A 21,161-nucleotide genomic window follows, 5' to 3' on the forward strand; every position below is an offset into this window, starting at 1 on the left:
GCACCTTCTCCGAAAAAAGTTACAGATTTTGCCTTGCTAAAATGGGGACAATTCGACGGTGGCGCTCCTAGGGACTTGACCTGAACAAATCGCGCTAAATTCAAATATCAATGGAAATGTATATACGGAAATGGATAAATAAATTACGTCTAGAAAGAAAGTGTTATTGAGATATTAGCTTCGAAAGCAATTCTGGATATATGAATGAAGAATTATTTAAAAGGTTATTATTCAAAAACTGAAATTAGACATATAAACAAGAAGTGAAATGGACTGGTGGGAAATGGCTTGATCTTTCATTTATGCATTACTTTTTTAGCTTTAGCATTCCTGCCTGAACTCTTACGGTTGGATTTGTCTTTTTTCTCATTTAAAAACATTGTACCATCACATTAAGACACTTGTCAATAAAAATATCGGCACATTCCTTTCACATATGATGCAATGAATTAACATTTAATAGCTGGACAATTTTTCTCTTAACATGAAGCCTACTAACAGAAAGGTATTCCTTACACATATGATGCAATGAATTAACATTTAATAATAATAACAATGTTTTTTGTTTTACGTCCCACTAACTAATCTTTTACGGTTTTCGGAGACGCCGAGGAGCCAGAATTTAGTCCCGCAGTTCTTTTACGTGCCAATAAATCTACCGACACGAGGCTGACGTATCTGAGCACCTTCAAATACCACCGGACTGAGCCAGGATCGAACCTGCCAAGTTGGAGTCAGAAGGCCAGCGCCTTAACTGTCTGAGCCACTCAGCCTGGCGAATTAACATTTAATAGCTGGACAATTTTCCTCCTAACATGTAGCCTACTAACAGAAAGATAATCTATAAAATCCCGGCTTTAATCTGAGAAGAGGGATAAAGAAAGAAAAGTATTAAAATATTGTCGATAGTAATGCTTTAAGGAATATTTACGTACAATTAGAGCAAAAATGTAACATACCCTTGGCTGTAATGTCGAGGATTTCTAAAGTCGCTGGCCTGGAAATGATCAGAACAGATCTTTTAATTCTTATATAAGCGTAAAGTCCCTTCTTTCTTGTACACCTTATCCAAATCGCTTCTGTGACATTTCAAAACCCACAGATCACACCTACAACAACACATCGGTATTGAAGGTTAACTGCTGCACTATAGAATAAAATATGCGTATTACATTTTATGCCAGTTAAAACATGGGTCGAGCAGGTCAGAAGATTATGAAGTACTATAAAAATCTCTGTCACTGGAAGAATATATATGCAAAACACAATATTACTTACATGTTCTTGTCACGAGGGAACCTGAAGAACGACCGCGCATTTTTCTCTACTTCGTAATTACTGCAGCCAAACACAGCACATACCTTTCCCCTCATGTTGAGAGGAGATATCAAAGAATGACACATACTACTATTTATTTATGTCAACTCACTGAAAATGCATAAATAACACCAAAAACTTCACACAATAATACACGTGCTCTTATGAAAGAATCAGTACTGTTCAGGTCTATCCGCTAGAGTGAGCTCCAGTAGCTGTCCCTCGATATCTCGCTCAGTGTCGCGTATTATCTCTACTGTATTTGTTTATACTAAGGCCCACGAGAGTTGAGCCTGATGTTTAGTGCTACCGGCGAGAAAAAGTTGACTAATGATGCTCGAAAATAGTCTGCTGCTATGGCAATGATAACAGCGATGCCACATTTAAGGATGCAATCGCCACGTGGGTTGGCTTGCTCTCAGCAGCTTTTATAATATTATTCGGAGTGGTACTGTGTTAGTTGATGCTGCTTTATGTATTTACGTGTTCGTTTTCTGAATATTATTTTCGTTTTTTGTTTATGTTTTTGTAAGTTAATCAGTGGCTAGCTGTACAGTTCTATTCCATATTTAACATGTGCATTTGTTGAGGTTATTGTCAGAAACATGATTTTGTCGGTGATTACGAAATCTCATACTTATTGGCAATGATGTGTTCTGTCTTAAATGCTCGAATTATTAGCTTGAGCTTCAGAACGGGTCATTAGGCCTACATGTTTTATTAAACACTCAGCCTGTATTAAAGGGTGATATGCCACAGATGGAGGTAACTATGACAATGCAGCGTACTTCACAGTTACCGCTTTCGCCGCTCAGATGGCAGACTCCAATTCTCGTGGGCCCAACTATAGAAACGTGGCATAATTCGAGAAGCATGAAAAGTAATTAGCAAGACTTTTAGACAAAAGTGATGTTGATATGAGCGATTGTGAGAGCTACTTTTAATCAAGTGGTGATGAAGATATTGCAGAATTAGATTTTGTTCATGAATTCAACGATGAAGACCCCGATTAGGAGAAAACTGTACAAAATAACAGTGTCGGTACCTCTAGTGACGGCTGGAAGGAATACCGTGACTCGGACTTCGACTTCAAACGAATGCCACATTCACAGGTTCATCTGATTATAAACCACACCATAGGACTAAACCTAAGAGTGAACTTGATTCTTTTCAATTATTCATGACTGACGAGTTATTGATGGAAATTGTGCGCGAAACCAACTGGTATGTTAGCGTAAACATTCAGAAGGTTAGGCACCTAAATGGTCGTTCATACTTCATCTATTCTCATCCACAGAGGAGAAGTGAAGACTGGAGTTTGCAGTGACCAAAAAGTAAAGGGACGACTACGATAGACAGTGTTTTCCAGTAATGCATGTACAAGAAAGCCTGAATTACATCCTGACAAGTGTTTTTAGAAATTTCACACAAAACATCATTACCGATGAAAATGTGACTGTCCGGGATAATTTCAAGGTTAAAAATGCTGAACACTGCATCTGAGTAGTATATTATTTTGTATTTGTTTTATTTGATTTTTATAAATAAATATGCTGCTCATATGTTTGTGCAGTCACGTATCCCTCTGTAAGCAGATGTCTAAATGGAGCTGCAGAGGCAAGTGTTAAGAAAAAAAGGAGGGCTAAGGGTTAAATGTAGGGAAATGTCATTTGTGTATGTTTGAACTTTTGACAGATTATTTCCTGTAGTGGCAATTTAAAAAGCAAACTATGATGTAGTATAATTGTGATGACCCACTGGAAATGATGGAAGTAAATATTGACACACCCATTTTAACCACCCCCGGGCCCGATTTCGTCAACACGTGTTAAATCACTTTAACATACAATTTAAGAAAATTTGCATTTCATCATCAACTGTTAACGTTAACATATGTTAAACTGCGTATTAAAGTTAACATCAGCCATTTCCCAAGTTAAATGGCTAAGATTAGCATTTAGCAACCTGTTCCAAAATGGCTGCTGTGAATCTCCCTTTAGATGCAGAATTGCTCTATTTATATCTTTTACACAATAATCCTGATCGAAGAAGAGTTCAGCGACGTAATGACATTGAAAATTTGACGTATGCAGAATTTCTTGATAGATACCTACAGGTTATCGAAAATAGTCGTTGCTAAGGATGTTGATGAAATTCAAGTGAGGTTGGAATATCCTAGGAAGAGAAACTTACCTCTTTCTCCAATGTTGCAGGTACTGATAACATTACGAATTTTTGCTACTGGTTCTTTTCACATAATGGTCGGAGACAATGCTGGAATTTCTAAAGCCACTGTTAGTAGAGTTGTTTGTCGAGTGTCTGCAGCAACAGCATCCATGAGGAGGTATGTAACATTCCCTTCAGTAGAAGAACGTCAGCAAATTATCCACGACTTCTATGAAATAAGCTGTTTTCCTGGTGTTCTAGGTGCAATAGATCGCACACATGTAAGAATCCAATCACCTGGAGGCAATAGGGCCGAAATATATCGTAATCGGAAGGGATATTTCTGTGTTAATGGTAATGTTCAGGTGATTAGTGATCCTAACCTCCAAATCAGGGATATAGGTGCTAGGTGGCCTGGTTCTGTACAAGATAGTACAATATTTAATAACTCCCATATCAGAGCACAGTTTGAAGTGGGGACAATTAATGAAGGGATTTTGTTAGGTGATAGTGGATACCCACTAAGAAGGTATCTGTTTACCCCATTGAAACCATCGCGGACTTTCTCCCATGCCTCATCCTTTTATCGTCAAGCCATCTGTGCACTTGCACTCAATAACTTTCTCTATATTTACTAATTAATTCAATTAACAACTCCTTTTTGAAGGAGGAAAAATTAGAACTACGAATCCATTTCACTTCACGCGCCATATTTAACAACAGTACTCAAACAAAACCGCATCAGAGCACGCTCTAAAACAACATGTTCATACCACTGCCTCCTTGATTCCCTCCAGTTCGCAATGTTGGGAGAGTTAACAGTCGATTAGTTAACATTTCACAGGAAAAGTTTGATGAAACGCAAGAAACCTAACAAGACGTTAAATTTTGAACTCTTTATTAACTAACTACTTGTTAGTATATATTTACCATGTGTTGATGAAACCGAGCCCAGATTTAATAGATCCTCCAACTATCAATGAGGTACAACTCGCAATTAAGGAACTAAAAAATTATAAGGCATGTGGTGAAGACCTAGTCTTTGCAGAAATCTGAAAAAACGCAGGGAAACCAGCAATCATAAGTCTACATCAGCATCTAGTCAAAATGTGGATCACAGAGAAAATCCCACAACATTGGACCTCAGGCATAATCCATCCATTATTCAAAAAAAGGAGATAAAACTAATCCAGACTATTACAGAGGAATAACCCTTCTGGAATGCACTCACAAAATTTTCTCTGCATAATTTACAATATGATAAAAAACATTCTGGAACCACAACCTGGAGAATAACAAGGACGACTTCGTTGCCCAGACCAAATTCTCAGCCTGAAACTAATAATGGAAAATTACAAACACAGAAATAAACAATTGTTTATTTCATTCAAAGATTTCAAAAAGGCTTATGATAGTACATACAGACCCACTCTTTTACATATCCTCAAATCATATGGTCTTCATTGTAAATTAACATAAATTACTGAACTTTAAACAACAAAATTTGAAAGGTAAAGTTCAGGGGAGAAATGTCAAATGATTTTACAATAAATACAGGCCTCAGACAAGGTGATGGATTATCTTCACTGCTTTTCAATGTGGCTTTAGATTACATCATGAAAATGTAGCAAAAAGAAAACCCACCTAAAATCAAAACTGGAGCAAAACCCTCAATAAGAACAAACTGATTAGGGTTTGCAGATGATTTAGCTCTCACGGCTGGTCTCCACTGATTAAAATTTAACACCAACATGTTAAATTTATCATGTTGCAATTGACATGTATATTGTGTTTGTGTCTTCCAATTGACTTTGCATGTTAACTCAGAATGTTGAGGTTAACACCTTTAACATCTTGGCATGTCTTCCATGTGCCATCCTGACCATGTCCAATAACGATGATGATGATGATGATGATGATGATGCTTGTTGTTTAAAGGGGCCTAAAATAAAAAAAAATAAAAAAATTGTCATGAAGAATGAATGGATGGACATGAACCCTACAAAAACACAAAAACAAACAAACAAACAAACAAAAACGGTGGATCAGACTCAAAAAGAGGTAGTTAATTAGAGTATTACTGACCAAGGGACCATCTATAAAGCACAATGATGCTTGATGTCTGAATGGGTGCTAAATTCACGTCTAAGGCCCCACAGAATGGTACATATCGCGAGTAAAGTAGAACCATGGTATTTGTCATTTTGGGGTACTGATCAAAAGTAGCGAAGACTCACGGTGGTCCACACAAGATGGTACTACTCACAAGTATTGCAATTCGTACAGCGAACGCAGACCTATGGTGTTTCTCACACAATGGCGCCACTCATAGCCAACGCAAACCGGTAAGGTTCCTCACCTAGGTGTACTAGTCACGGGTGCTGGTATTCCCGTGGTGTTCCTCACATGGTGGGTACCAATCACAGGCAATGTTGACCCACGGTGCCGCTCATATAGCGGTACAACTCACAGGCTATGCCCAGACCCGCGGTGTTGCTCACATGGGTACAACGCACGGGTACTGGAATCCACCAGGCCAGGCTTTTTACTGCAACTAATCACAAACCTATTTCGTACCAATTTAGTGATACTACTCGCAAGTACATGCAACCCATGGTGTTCCCCGCATGATGGTACGAATCAAGAGTAGTTTCATGGTTCTAATTCAATCATCCCTTGGTCGCCCCTTGTAGTCGCCTCTTACGACAGGCAGGGGATACCGCGAGTGTATTCTACATGTGCGTCCCCCACCCGCAGGGGGTAGTGTGTTTGGTCCGCGAGAGGTATTTTATTTCCCTCAAGTCCGCCGGCAAGCCGGTTAGGACCCCCCTATCCGCCACCTGGGACGCGCCACGTGAGAGTATCACCTCTCCCCCTGCTACGCCTGCGTAGCAGGTTCGTGGATGTCCAATAACATTTCAGCATGATTTAACAAGCACCACGAGAGCAGCTCATTTTATTACTTTGATTGATGTTGAAACAACATCTAGCATTTCTCCGTCAGCTGGTGGTTATTTACAGCAGCGTCCAATGACTTGCAAACGGCTAACACCACTCAAATAGATTTGGTGATGAACTACGGGATCAACATTTACCAGTTTATTGAGAAAGTGGACGCTAATCCACACCTGAAATATGTGCAAATCGCCCAGATGTTGGGCTATCCTGTGACAGCTTTAAACCGTTGTAAGCAACATGTATAGTTCGCGTTACCGGGCGAGTTGACCGTGCGGTTAGAGGCGCTGTGAGCTTGCGTCCTAACAGTGCCTTCAGACCTATCTGTGTCAGTGAAATGTAAAGCAACTCATTAAAAAAAAAGTACCTTACTAGTTTCAAAATTCATTCCAAACCAGACGTAAACATCACTTTCCATGGCTGCCGCATAAATAACTATTAGTAAAGTATTTTTCATAATTTATTCTACTTACTTGAGAGTCAGCCTCGTCAGCATCTTTTCCACATTTAAATTTTTCAGTACCAACGGTATCATCACACATATTTTTGCTTTCCTCAAATGCAAAATTTGCATCCTCAGAATTTGGTTCTTCTTTCTACAGAAATGAAAAGAAAAGAAGCCTGGTACAAACTCTGGTAATGAAACAAACATAGTGAAATATTTTTCAAAAGACACGACTAAGGACCCCAAAAAGTGGTGAATAAAATGCTCCATACAGACAAGATATGGGCTTTTGGGTTTAAAACAAGAAAACAAGGTAGAACTTTGTTGTATTCTATCCAGGTGTTTTTCATTGCATTTTATTTTATTAGTTTCTATTTATTTCTGCTACCACATTCATCCCGCATTCGTCTGACGTACTTCTTTTTTAAGTTACCTTTACAATACAAAAAAAATTTGTTTAATTAGCAATTAAAAAATGTCGAGACTTGTTTCGTCCTTCTTCGTGGACATCATCAGCTGAAAATACTTATAAGATAAGTAAAATAGACAAAGACAAATACACATCAGAAAAGTGATGTCCTTGCATATTTTTAATTAACTTAATCTTATAGTTGAAACAGATGTTAGCTTTATTTGCCCGGTTGGCATAGTTATTGCATAAAAAGAACATCGAAAAGCCTGTATTGTCATTAGTGTACTTTTTTAAAGGTACAATCAACGGTTCCATCTTTATTTATTTATTTTAATTTTTAGCCAACATAAGACTACTTAGTCAGGTTTATGGAGGTTTTTCTTCTTCTTGTCAGCCCAATACTGTTTCATCCTTTCTGAACATAATTTTCTTTCTGCTTCTGGAATCACTCTTCCTATTCTCTGCTTGTTGATTTTTGTCAGTAGTCTAGTGTGTTTATCATTTAATATTTTGAGAGCATTGATCTCGTATTTTAAATCTTCTATTGTAATATGTAACTCTCTCATGTCTTCTTTAAGTTCTGTGATCTGGTTCCACCTTTAAAATACAAAATATTATTGGTTTAATTAGTAATTAACAAATGTTAGGACATATTTAATTTAACTGACATACATACATACATACATACATACATTATCATTATAGACTGTTATGCCTTTCAGTGTTCAGTCTGCAAGCCTTCTTGAATTTACTAAAAGTCACCACAAACCTCTATTTGCAGCTAGTGCTGTGGCCTCATTTAGTTCTATACCTCTTATCTTTAAATCGTTAAAAACTGAGTCTAACCATCGTCATCTTGGTCTCCCTCTACTTCTCTTACCCTCCATAACAGAGTCCATTATTCTCCCAGGTAACCTATCCTCCTCCATCCGCCTCACACGACCCCAACACCGAAGCCGGTTTATGCAGACAGCTTCATCCATCGAGTTCATTCCTAAATTAGCCTTTATCTCCTCATTCCGAGTACCCTCCTGCCATTGTTCCCACCTGTTTGTACTAGCAATCATTCTTGCTAATTTCATGCCTGTTACTTCTAAATTATGAATAAGATATCCTGAGTCCACCCAGCTTTCGCTCCCGTAAAGCAAAGTTGGTCTGAAAACCGACCGATGTAAAGATAGTTTCGTCTGGGAGCTGACTTCCTTCTTACTGAATACTGTTGATCGCAACTGCGAGGTCACTGCACTAGCTTTACTACACATTGATTCAATCTCACTTACTATATTACCATCCTGGGAGAACACACAACCTAAATACTTGAAACTATCAACCTGTTCTAGCTTTGTATCACCAATCTGACATTCAATTCTGGTGAATTTCTTACCTACTGACATCAATTTAGTCTTCAAAAGGCTAATTTTCATACCATACTCATTGTACCTATTTTCAAGTTCCAAGATATTAGACTGCAGGCTTTCGGGACAATCTGCCATTAAGACCAAGTCATCAGCATAGGCCAGACTGCTTACTACACCTAACTGAATCCCTCCTTGCCATTTTATACCTTTCAGCAGATGATCCATGTAAACTACAAACAGCAAAGGTGAAAGATTACAGTCTTGTCTAACCCCTGTAAGTAACCTGAACCAAGAACTCATTCCACCACCAATTCTCACTGAAGCCCAATTGTCAACATAAATGTCTTTGATTGATTTTAATAATCTACCTTTAATTCCATAGTCCCCCTCATTTAATTAAAAAAAAAATTGTAATGTAAAGGTGGAACCCTTGACTGAACCTTTAAATAAAGTATATTAATGACAACACAGTCTTTGCATTGAAATTCATTTTGAGAGAGAGAGAGCGAGACAGAGAGAGAGAGTGTGTGTGTGTGTGCGTGTGGTAGAACCTCTTTTTTTTTTTTTTAATCTATTTGTTCGGGATGTCAACTTGCGTCTTGCCCCTACTTGCACCATACGATATGAACCTGCGTGTAATTGGAATTGCGGAAGTGTACAGTGTTTAATGTGAGGAAAGGAACATTAAGGACGACACAAACACCCAGTCCCCAGGCCAGGGATATTAATCATTTACAATTAAAAACCCCTGACCCGGCCGGGAATCGAACCTGGGGCCGCCGGGTGACAGGCGGACGCGTTGTCCTCTATATGTCATAAAAGGAAATTCATAAATCAAGATTGTCCTCTATACTGCGGGGCCGGATGGTAGAACTTCTTAATTGGAGCTTAATGTTGTAATACAGCGAGCCACCTGGTGACGAATGAGCATACCACTACAGCTCCAATGGTAAAGCAATCTTAAATTCAAACCCTCATTATTGTAGAAGACTTCCTCGTGAACAGTCGAGATTTTCTTCCGAATACGCGGAGCAAAGTTCTCTGTGAAATGTAAAGAGTTTCACCTTGTTTTCATGACACGGTATAAGCCCAAATGCCATCATGTCTACAAGAACGGGTGCAAAAGTATCAATATTAACAAAATGCTTCATTATCGGTGAAAAAAAAAAAACAAAAAAAAAAACAACTTATATGGTGGTTAAAAAAAAACACCAAAGAAAACAAGGCAAAAAGGAGTAAATCTGTTAAATAAGCCAAGATAAGTTTCATACAACGAAGATTAGAGCCTTACATGGAGCATGAACTGTCCAAAACTCAAGCTGGTTTTAGGAGGAGCAGAGGAACCAGATGTATCGTATTGGATGATAGAGAGAGTAAAGGAACACCAGATTCATTGATTATAAGAAAGCCTTCAACAGTGTGAATCACAGGAAGATGTGCGATTCCCTTAGACCAGTAACATCCAGAGCACTTCATACTGTGCAAATTTGCACAGCTGTACACCTTAGACAACAATGCGTGTGCATTATGGGAAGAAGTATCCCGCAATGCTACTCATGTGTTTCATTATTAATCCGTTATCAGAACACTCCCCAGTACTAGTTTTTAACTGGTATGTAAAATTAGTTGTAGGTTAGCCATTGTAGAAACATTAGGTTTATTTTGTAACGCTGTTATTGTGTGAATTTGGCACAATGGAAATATGTTTTCTTGTGCCCTTTTGCATAAGGGAGAAATTTGAATGAATAAATATTTTGTGTGTGAGACAGTCCAGAGTTAACACGAGCATAATTGTGAAAGGAAATTTTTTGCAGTTCTTTCCTAGCCCCTCCCTTCACACGACAAACAATTTGATTAACTGAAAATAATATTTCACGAACAATAAGTTTGGTGTTCTCACAACGTTTACTGCAGAAAAAATTGTAAATTTTATTTTTAGAATTTGCTTTACTTCACATCGACACAGATAAGTCTTATGGTGACGATGGGATAGGAAAGGCCTAGGGGTGAGAAGGAAGCAGCCGTGTCCTTAATTAAGGCACAGCCCCAGTATTTGTCTTTGCCTTGTGTGAAAATGGGAAACCACGGAAAACCATCTTCAGGGCTGCCAACAGTGAGGTTCGAACCCACCAGCGCCCTTAACCGCATGGCCAACTCCCCGCAGTGAATACATTTGTCATCTAATATTTGACCTACAAACATTTCTTGAACGAGGACACTCCCGCACTGCAAGGAGTGGCGGGGGAAGGAAGGACAAACAGTAAGGGAGGGGAAGCACAGCTGTTATTTTGAGACACACACTGTCTGCACAGTGCAGACCAAACTTGGACGGTGCTGCCTTAGACGGATGGGTACACCTGAACATCTCGTTGTCCAGATTCATAACCACTACCTGCAACGAGGGGCTACAGAACTGAGCACGGCGATACAGATTGGTTTTAATTTGGTAAGGAGGTACAGCAGGGATGCATACTCTCTCCTTATCAGTTCAACTTATAAGCTGAGTACATTGTGAGCGAAGCTGGAACATATGAGACCTTTTGTGGATTAAGGATTGGTTAACTGAATATAAACATAACTGCCAAATTTTCAAAACCAAAAATCAGGAGATACAATTGGTCAAAACTGCTGAATCGGCATGTCTTGCACAATACAAGAGTACTATGGTATATATTATAATACTTATTGTCTCAAAACCCGACTGTTGCTGTACGAGGCCACTTGATGATGATGACACTTGTTTAAAGGGGCTAACATTGAAGGTCATCGGCCCCATACGAGGCTACAAGGCTAAAAAAATCGCACATCTCTATTCTCTCACAGGAAGTATGTGAGTGAGGATAAGCCATCCGAAAATAGTATGAACTCATGCTCCACACGTGTGAATCAGTCATGCACTTGGATGCCATTACTAAGCAAAAGCATAGACTAATATACTGCATCACGTGCCTGCGCGATTATGCAAAGTGCAATGCTATTTTTATCAAGTAATAAATTAAAATATTCCAGAACTGTCTCCAATAGGCTCCTAAAATCTCTGGAAATGTCACTAGTCGCTATCTTTGAAATTCTGTCACTAAATTACTAAAAAAGACTCCAAATCTAGCGACTAGTCTCTTTGCTATTTTGCTTTACGCCGCACCGACACAGATAGGTCTTATGGCGACGATGGAATAGGAAAGGCCTAGGAATGGGAACGAAGCAGCCATGGCCTTAATTAAGATACAGCCTCAGCATTTGCCTGGTGTGTAAATGGGAAAGCATGGAAAACCATCTTCAGGGCTGCTGACAATGGGATTCGAACCCACTACCTCCCGGATGCAAGCCCACAGCTGCGCGCTCCTAACCGCACAGCCAACTCGCCCGGTCGACTAGTCTCTAGGCTGATGTGAACGAACATGAAAATAGCACACGAGAATGACAGATTGACAATCGATATACAGGTTTCTATAAACACTGCACATTCGTGTGCATCTCTCGTATTAATAAACGTTGATATTTCATTTGAAAGTGGGCAATGATCGAAGGACTTCTGGCCACTGGCCTACAAAGCTGAAATGGAAGAATTTGAAAACAAATGTTTGAAGTTCAAAAAAGAGGCAAACTAAAATTGGGAGAAATAATAGAATAATCGAAAGGCAGGAAAACTGTTGAAAATCAGGTGTCTCCCACTTAAATCGGGAAAGCTGGCAGGTATGTATAAAGAACCTATGTTGTAAAAGACACCACTGTGATAGCTGAAAGAAAGGATGTCCTGGAGGCTCTTATACTCCATTTGCCTGTTGGAAACTGACTAAAATATACTGTACTCGTCACTCTATGGCTCTGTCAATTGCTAGATATGAAATTCTGTACTTCCACTTGAGGTTCCAACAGACAAATGGAGTTATAGGACACAGTTTCTGGTCTCAATGGACAAATAATAGGTGTTCAACTGGCTTGCATGTTTTCCCAATTAAATCAACAGAGGTCAAGGACAACTTTTACTGAAGTGAAAAGCTAGCATACCAATAAGAGATTGTTCGAGGACAGTTGATCTTACATGGAAGAAGCCGCAACATTTCAGTGTAGACGTAAACTTTGAGTTGGACGATTTTTGTAGTTTTTAAGTGAAAGAGATACTTATTTTAAGAAAATCTGATTATACAGTAGAATCCCTATTTAACGTTTCTACAGGGACCTTATTTTTTAAACTTAAATGGAGGTTTACCTTAAATCGAGGTTTCAGTAAATAGCACACCTTTTCCAGAGCTCTTTGCCTGTATTAATATAAACTGTACCATCATATATTATTTACAAGGAGATATCTACCCTACACACTGTACTGTAGTTACAGTTTGTGCTTCATTTTGACAGATCTTTGTTGGTGAAAGCAAAACCGCTTCGTTTTAAGGTTCTCATAACGTTATACATGATTTTTTCCATAAAAGCCTGGAAAGATACCAAACTCCCACAAAAACACATTAAAATTGGTATGAAACAGCAATTGGTTTGTTTAAACATTTTCACGGATGTTTTCCAAGCAGCGGCTTAATCATTGGCACGTATTTACTAATTCCAACAGTCTGAACATGCATATTCAGTTTCATTCTTAAAATCCGTAATAGCATCACTCCAGAGGCTTGTGGCAAACATTTCCATTTTCTTACATCAAAGGGCATTTCTTAACCCAGGCTTACCGCGCACATATTATGAAAATATATTTCAAGCTCCATGTAGAATAATGATAACATTTTCACTATAAATTTACATGGGAACAGTCTTTCTAGAACTTAACAAGACGCGAAAGTTCATAACCTAATCTCTGAAATTAGTTAATCGTTTACTCAAGCCTTTATTTCTAAGGAGCTAACAACTGCTGTTATTGCACTTATTGCAAAAACACGTTATCCTGATGTTTGTTTACACCAGTTGGAGTTGTGAGACGTGAGCAGTCTTGCTTAAGATCGACTCGCTCGTAGCGAGGAATCGATATGGAAGATGATTGATCATATTCAGTATAAATGCTGGAGTTGAGCATATGAATATTATTACAAATACAGTAGAGACAATACGCGACACTCAGCGAGATATCGAGGGACAGCTATGAGAGCTCTCTCTAGTGGATTGACCTGAGAACTACTGATTCCGTCATAACAGCACGTGTATTTGTATGTGAAGTTTTTGGTGTTATTTATGCGTTTTCAGTGAGTTGACATAATTAAATAGTAGCCAGTGTCATTCCTTGATATCTCCTCTCAACATGAGGGGAAAGGTATGTGCTGTGTTTGGCTGCAGTAACTATGAAGTAGAGAAGAATGCGCCGTCTTTCTTCCATTTACCTCGTGACAAGAAAATGTAAGTAAATATTGTGTTTGCATATATATTCTTCCAGTGACAAAGAGTTTTTTATAGTACTCCATAATCTTCTGACCTGCTCGAACCATATTTTAACTGGCTTAAAATATAATACGCATATTTTATTGTACAGTGCAGCAATTAACCTTCAATAACGATGTATTGTTGTATGTGTGATCGGTGGGTTTGATTTAGTTCAGAAAAATACATATGCATATGAGTGTGGCTGGTTGTGTTCCAAGTTACCCCAATTGGAATGCCGTAATGCACTGAAGAAAATATGGGTGATTTAAGAAATGTACATATTTTATTGAAACAATATGATGCAAATTTGCTTTACCCTAATGTAATGGAATTATGGCAAGTATTGCTTATAGGGAAAGGATGAATGTTTTTGAGGCTAAATTTATGGATTTTCTTTCTGTTAGTAGGCTTCAAGTTAAAAGAAAAATTGTCCAGCTCTTAAATGTAAATTCATTGAATCATGTGTGTAAGGAATAATAATAATAATAATGTTATTTGCTTTACGTCCCACTAACTACTTTTTAAGGTCTTCGGAGACGCCGAGGTGCCGGAATTTAGTCCCGCAGGAGTTCTTTTACGTGCCAGTAAATCTACCGACACGGGGCTGTCGTATTTGAGCACCTTCAAATACCACCGGACTGAGCCAGGATCGAACCTGCCAAGTTGGGGTTAGAAGGCCAGCGCCTTAACCGTCTGAGCCACTCAGCCCGGCTGTGTAAGGAATGAGCTGATATTTTTTGTTGACAAGGGTTTTAATATGATTACACAATGCTTTTAAATGAGAAAAAAGAAAAATCTAGCCGTGAACGTTCAGGCAGGAATTCTAAAGCTAAAAAAGTAATGCATAAATGAAAGATCAAGCCCTTTCACAGCAGTCCATTTCACATCTTGATTATATGTCTAATTTCAGTCTTTAAATAATAACCTGTTAAATAATTCTTCATTCATTTATCCAGAATTGCTTTAGCAACTTTGAAGTTAATATTTTAGGAACACTTTCTTTCTAGACATAATTTATTTATCCATTTCCGTATGTACATTTTCATTGATATTTGAATCTAGCACGAATTTTCAGGTCAAGCCACTAGGAGCGCCACTTGCGACTTGTCTCCCATTTTAACGAGGCTAATTCTGGAAGCATCGCGTATTGTCTCTACTGTATTTGATATTTATAATGGATAAAAACGAACATGCCCAAATTTGGCTGTAGTAACGGATGAATCAGTAAAAGGGTTCTCATTGTAACCAAAGGATATTGCACAGAAAATAATATAGGAATTTTCGAAGATTATAACAACATTGTAATTAAAACGGAAGGGGGGGTTCTCTTCTACTTCAGCTGCCGCGGTCGGATGTGTATCCGAGTCCGACATCTCACTTTAGCCTTAAGTGCCTGTGCTCTAAATTCCTCTTCTGCCTTGAATCATCCTTAGCAAGCTTATGACGCCTTTTTCATAGGTTCTTAATATCCCATAACCAAAATGAGTAGAAATAAATATCTGAGTATTTTAACATTTCCTTAACGCTAAATGCGAGTTTTGCCCTATTGTGAATTACGTTGAATTGAATATAAAATAACACTGCTCTTATGGAATAATTTTCGGGACTGGAAATTTCTTCCGTTAAATGAAGGTTTACGCTAAATCAAGGTCACGCAAAATCGGGGCTATACTGTATGTAGTTTTAAATGTTTGAATTAATAGAGAAGGCTGGTATTTTAAGAGAACTGTATGTAGCAGATTGTAGTTTACAGTTTACTGACTGGCATATATTTTAATTGGAGTGGTTTAGTATAAACAGTTTTTACATGTCTTAAGAGGACATGTCATGAGACTGACTGGTGTTAAATTTGAGGTCCAAAAAATATCTGGTAGTCTGGGAGCCACTAAGGAAGAGAACGTAAAATATTTTTGAAATATGTATGGTGTTTAATGATGAAATAAATAATTAATTGAGAATTTTAACGTATTGACAGGGCTGATTAGAAATATAACAGTGATTTTCATTAGTGAACACAGATAGGTTTTAAGGCGACGATGGTACAGGAAAGGGCTAGGAGTTGGAAGGAAGCGACCGTGGCCTCAATTAAGGTTCAGCCCCAGACTGCATTTGCCTGGTGTGAAAATGGGAAACCACGGTGTTGAACGTCATGGGTCTTTTTCGTCAGAGGTCAGCACAATCTGACTGCTACAGTCCCAGTGGAAGGGGGACAGAGTCACGCGCCTCACCGGCGTCAGTGAGTTCCGAGACTTGGATGAGCGTGGGTAACAGTATTGTGTTTGTGCGCTACAACATGGACCACGGCATCCTAATGTATATTTTGTACAGTGTAAATAGTTTTGTGAATAAATGAAGTATGTAATGTACATTATGTTGGCCTTCCCTTTGCACTTAATGAAGCACATTTCGTGGACTGTGGGAAGAGCTAGGCCTCGTTCAACACGAGTAAGCAACTCTAAAACGAGACCGAACATTTTTGGTCCTCCGTGCCCGATGTGATTCAGTGACGATATTACATCTCATAATCTGCGCATTTAGGCCTATTAGTGATTACAGTTTATTTACAAGATTTTACATTTGTGTAAAGTACGAATGTGTTCGTTTTACCGCCAAACTTAACAACCACCCACGTGCTAGGTACTGCACAGTAAAGTACAAATGAGTGACTTCAACTAACGTGCCGTGTATGTGATTCACAACCATTTTCTACATGAAACACAGTGACTTGTGATGTGATTAACTGAGTTCTAATACAGTTCTCATTCATTTTAAACTTCGAGATTGAAGCGTGTGTTGCCGCCATCTTGCGCGGAAGAATACAGTCTTGCCAACCCAATTGGTGGAAGTTCCAAGGAGTAGTAATCCAGATCCGTAGCAGTAGTTCCAGAAGTGACCACCAGAGTGCAGCCCAGCTGCGCAGTGCTCTTTGGTTTTCAGCCCTGCTGTGGAAGGATAAATCCTCCTGATCTGTAAGTAGTCTGGCATTCCCAGTCCTTTATAATATATCCATTATTTCTTGTTATCCTTCACCATGGATCCTGTCCAGCGAAAAGGTCTCATAAAAAAGAGAGCAGTTATTAAGTCTCATATAAAGCGTATAGCTAGTTTTGTCCGTACATTTAATGAAGGCTCAAATCTGAATGATATTCGAGTTAGGCAAAGGCTGCTATGTTCAAGTAAGGAGGAATACAACAATGTTCAAACCCAGTTAGAAATTAGCGATACTGAAGAAGTTCATGATGCAGATAGGGAATCCACTGAAGAACTCATCCTAGAAATAGTATCTAAGATGGAAACTCTGTTGAATGCAAATTCGAATGCAACTTCCCCCGCAACATCTAGTTCTTCAAATACCAGTAGCATACATTAAATAAGACTCCCTACAATTTCACTGCCAAAATTTACAGGAATTATTTCTGAATTTATTCATTTTCAAGATACCTTCCAGAGCCTAGTAATTAATAATCATGCCTTAACAGACATACAGAGGTACTATTACCTACTATCATGCTTATCGGGAGAACCTCATAAATTAATTGAAAGCTTGCCTGTCACTGAAAGCAATTTCAAGGTAGCTTGGGAATTAATCTTTCAGAGATATAATAACCCCAAATTGATTGTAGACCTACACGTTAAGCAACTGCTAGATCTTCCGTCAGTTAAAACAGAATCAGCTAAGGATTTAAGAGTGTTGCTAAATCAACTGCTGAGCAACCTGAGCGCTATTGAAGTAATGGAAATAGATGTGCCTCTGCATGAAATTTTGTTATCTCGCTTAGTGCTAGATCGAATCAGCCTCGGTCTAAGAAAACAGTGGGAAGTTAAATCCTCAGATAAGAAGTTCCCTCGCTTGAAGAATTTAGTAGCTTTCTTGGAGAATAGTTGTCAAACTCTGGAGCTAATCAACCCCGAAAAACAGCAAAGCGATAAGCAACAGGTTGTATCCAAACATGGTGGTGATAAGAGCAGTAAGAAGTCCTTTGTCACAACAGCAACTCATTGTGAGTTTTGTAAGGCTTCTCACACCCTAACAAAATGCGCTAAGTTTCATGAAGCCAGCATTGGAAATAGAATAGATTTCACCAAGAAGTGTAAACTTTGCTTTAACTGTCTGGGTGCTAATCATACTTTAAAGGAGTGTAGTTCAGGAAATTGTCGAATCTGTAATAATAGACATCATACTCTGTTGCACAAGGAGCAAAGTACATCCTACAATGCTTCTACTATATCAGAAACCAACCAGACTCAGCAGCAAACCTACTGTGCTGTGAAGAGCAACTATACTCATGTAGAAGTTCTACTGTCAACAGCTCTCGTAGTGGTCACAGACAAACGTGGGAATGCACATCAGTGCCGAGCTCTACTTGATAGTGCATCTCAAATGCATTTCATGTCCAGGCGTTTGGCAGATCGCTTAGGGATTGAATTGAGTCGGCACTCAATGCCTGTAAGGGGAATTAGTGATACTAAGGCAACTGAATCATCACATATTTGTCATATCCAAGTTACATCTAGGGTCACAGACTACACTACCCCTATTGTTTGTGCTGTACTTCCTCGCATAACTGGTCAGCTCCCTACAGTACAGCTTGACACGTCTGACTGCCAGCTACCACAGGACATTCCCTTGGCGGATCCTCAGTTTAATACACCAGGTGAAGTTGATTTACTACTGGGGGCTTCTGTGTTTTTTGGCATACTGCGTCGTGGTCAACTCACGAGAGAAAATCATCCTGTACTACAGGACACTGAATTTGGTTGGATCTTATCAGGCAAGATACCACCACACTCTCTAAAGTCTACCAGCAAAAAAGTAATGTCTTGTCTTGTGCGCGGCAATGAACTGCACATACAGGTCGAACGATTTTGGCAAGAAGAGGAAGTAAAGATGGCTCCCCCGCGTTCTAAGGAAGAAAGTCAATGCGAAGAACACTTTGTGAACAACACTACTAGGGATAGCACCGGAAGATATGTTGTAAGACTGCCTATTAAACCACACCATGAGGGACTTGGAGATTCATTTAAATACGCCACTCACAGTCAAATTGAACACCGGTTACATCGCCAACCAGACTTGAAGAAGGACTATGTTGAGTTCATGACAGAATATGCTGATCTTCACCACATGGAACTTGTGACAACGCAAACCAATAAGCCAACATCTTACCTGCCGCATCATGCTGTAATGAAGCAGTCCAGCACTTCCACTAAGGTCAGAATCGTCTTCAACGCCTCTGCTAAAACTACTAGTAACTACTCACTGAATGATATCTTGATGGTTGGACCTACGGTGCAAGAAGACTTGTATTCTATCAACTTGAGATTTAGAACACGTAAGTATGCCTTCAATGCAGATGTTACAAAAATGTACAGGCACATTCTAGTTCATCCTGATGACCAAGATCCGCAACGCATTGTATGGCGTTCATCTCCGAATGAACCTATCCAGATTTATCGACTTTCCACTGTAACTTATGGTAACTCAGCAGCGCCTTTTTTTAGCCACGAGATGCCTGGTACAACTTGCCAACGATGGTGCACTGCAATACCCAAGAGCATTGGAGACATTACGAAGAGATTTCTATGTTGATGATGTTCTGAGTGGAGCAGATACCATTGGAGATGCACTCAGTCTGCAACAAGAGCTGATCGAACTACTCAGTAGCGCAGGCTTTCCTCTTCGTAAATGGTGTGCTAACCATCCCACTCTTTTAGAACACATACCTCTTGAGCACCAATAATCACAACTGCCCTGGAGTCTGGATGACAAGGAAGAGGGTACCATTAAGGCCTTGGGACTACTGTGGCATCCTCTAAAGGGCATCTTCCAGTTTGTAGCTACCAGTCACACCCAGAAGACCACAACCTGGACAAAACGTAGTGTGTTATCCTGCATTTCATCCATTTTTGATCCTTTGGGCCTTTTAGGTCCAGAAATAATAAAATGTAAAATTTTCTTGCAACATGTATGGCAGGCGAAAGTGGACTGGGATCGGAGTTTGCCTCCTGAGCTATTAACTGCTTGGGAACAGTTTCATGCATATTTGCCATCACTCAACGACATTCGCATCCCTCGAAGAGTGACGGGAGACGGAGAGATTAAACAATATGAGTTACACGGATTCTCTGATGCTTCAGAAAGGGCCTTTGGAGCATCTGTTCACCTACGGAGTATAGATGTCAAGGATAATGTAACAGTAGTGCTGTTAAGCTCCAAATCCAGAGTAGCACCACTGAAACAGATTTCCCTCACTAGACTTGAACTATGGTGTGCATTACTCCTTGTAAAATTAATGAATAAGGTTAAAACTGCACTTAACCTCAAAATTGAACAAAACTACTATTGGACTGATTCTACCATAGTACTAGCTTGGCTTGCAGGAGAGCCCACATCTTGGTTGGTAACCGAGTGTCTGAGATACAACAACTTTCATCTGTAGAACAATGGAACCATGTGACGTCACAGGACAATCCAGCTGACATCATTTCGAGAGGGATTGAACCACATCTTCTTCAAGACAATCTGTTATGGTGGGCGGGATCATCCTGGCTCTACCAGCCACCGTCAACCTGGCCTGTCAGCGACATGAAGAAAACTTCCGAACTCACTGATGTACCAGAGCAACGGAAACCAGCTGTTTGCTTACTTGTTGTCAGTCATTTCCTTGAAGATTTCGTCCAACGCTTTTCTTCTTGGTCACGGCTGGTGAGAGTCATGGCCTTCATACTGAGATACATGAACAACCTCAGGCTTGCTGCTTCAAGGAGACAGGTGGGAAGTCTGACTGTAGTAGAACTTCAAGAGGCATCGCACAGGATCATTCGTACTATATAAGTAATAATAATAATAACGTAAATGTTTCCACCTTTTCAATACAATATATTCACAAAATTACAAAATTATACGGTACTAGTTTCGACCCATCTAGGGGTCATTATCAGCCGTATTGGAGCCTTGGCAGACCGATCGCAAAGGACAGCAAGTTGAAGTCTCTTCATCCCTTTGTAGATGCAAACCAGATTCTTAGGGTGGGCGGCAGATTGGAACAATCTCAAGCTCCGTACAGCCAGAAACATCCCATCATCCTACCACCTAATCATCATGTGACCAGGTTGTTAGTAATGTGTGAGCACATGCGACTTCTGC

At 39.4% G+C, this 21,161-nt stretch overlaps 1 protein-coding gene across 7 annotated transcripts in view; it reads right to left on the reverse strand.

Moving 5' to 3' along the window:
- LOC136885706 (uncharacterized) overlaps window positions 1-21,161 on the reverse strand; it is a 101,412-nt gene that overhangs the window by 62,125 nt on the left and 18,126 nt on the right. For 6 of the 7 annotated variants that reach the window (XR_010861590.2, XR_010861589.2, XR_010861592.2 and 3 more), the window contains one exon: window positions 6,912-7,034. The exons of the other annotated variant lie outside the window; for it this stretch is intronic. Coding sequence is in view for 2 of the 6 variants with exons in the window: in XM_067158424.2 (XP_067014525.2) it covers window positions 6,912-7,034 (123 nt within the window). In the remaining 4 variants the exon portion in view is untranslated. The remainder of the gene's footprint in view (window positions 1-6,911; window positions 7,035-21,161) is intronic. 7 annotated transcript variants of the gene reach the window in all.

Source organism: Anabrus simplex, chromosome 14 (assembly GCF_040414725.1).
Source record: "Anabrus simplex isolate iqAnaSimp1 chromosome 14, ASM4041472v1, whole genome shotgun sequence".
Classification (NCBI taxonomy): domain Eukaryota; kingdom Metazoa; phylum Arthropoda; class Insecta; order Orthoptera; family Tettigoniidae; genus Anabrus; species Anabrus simplex.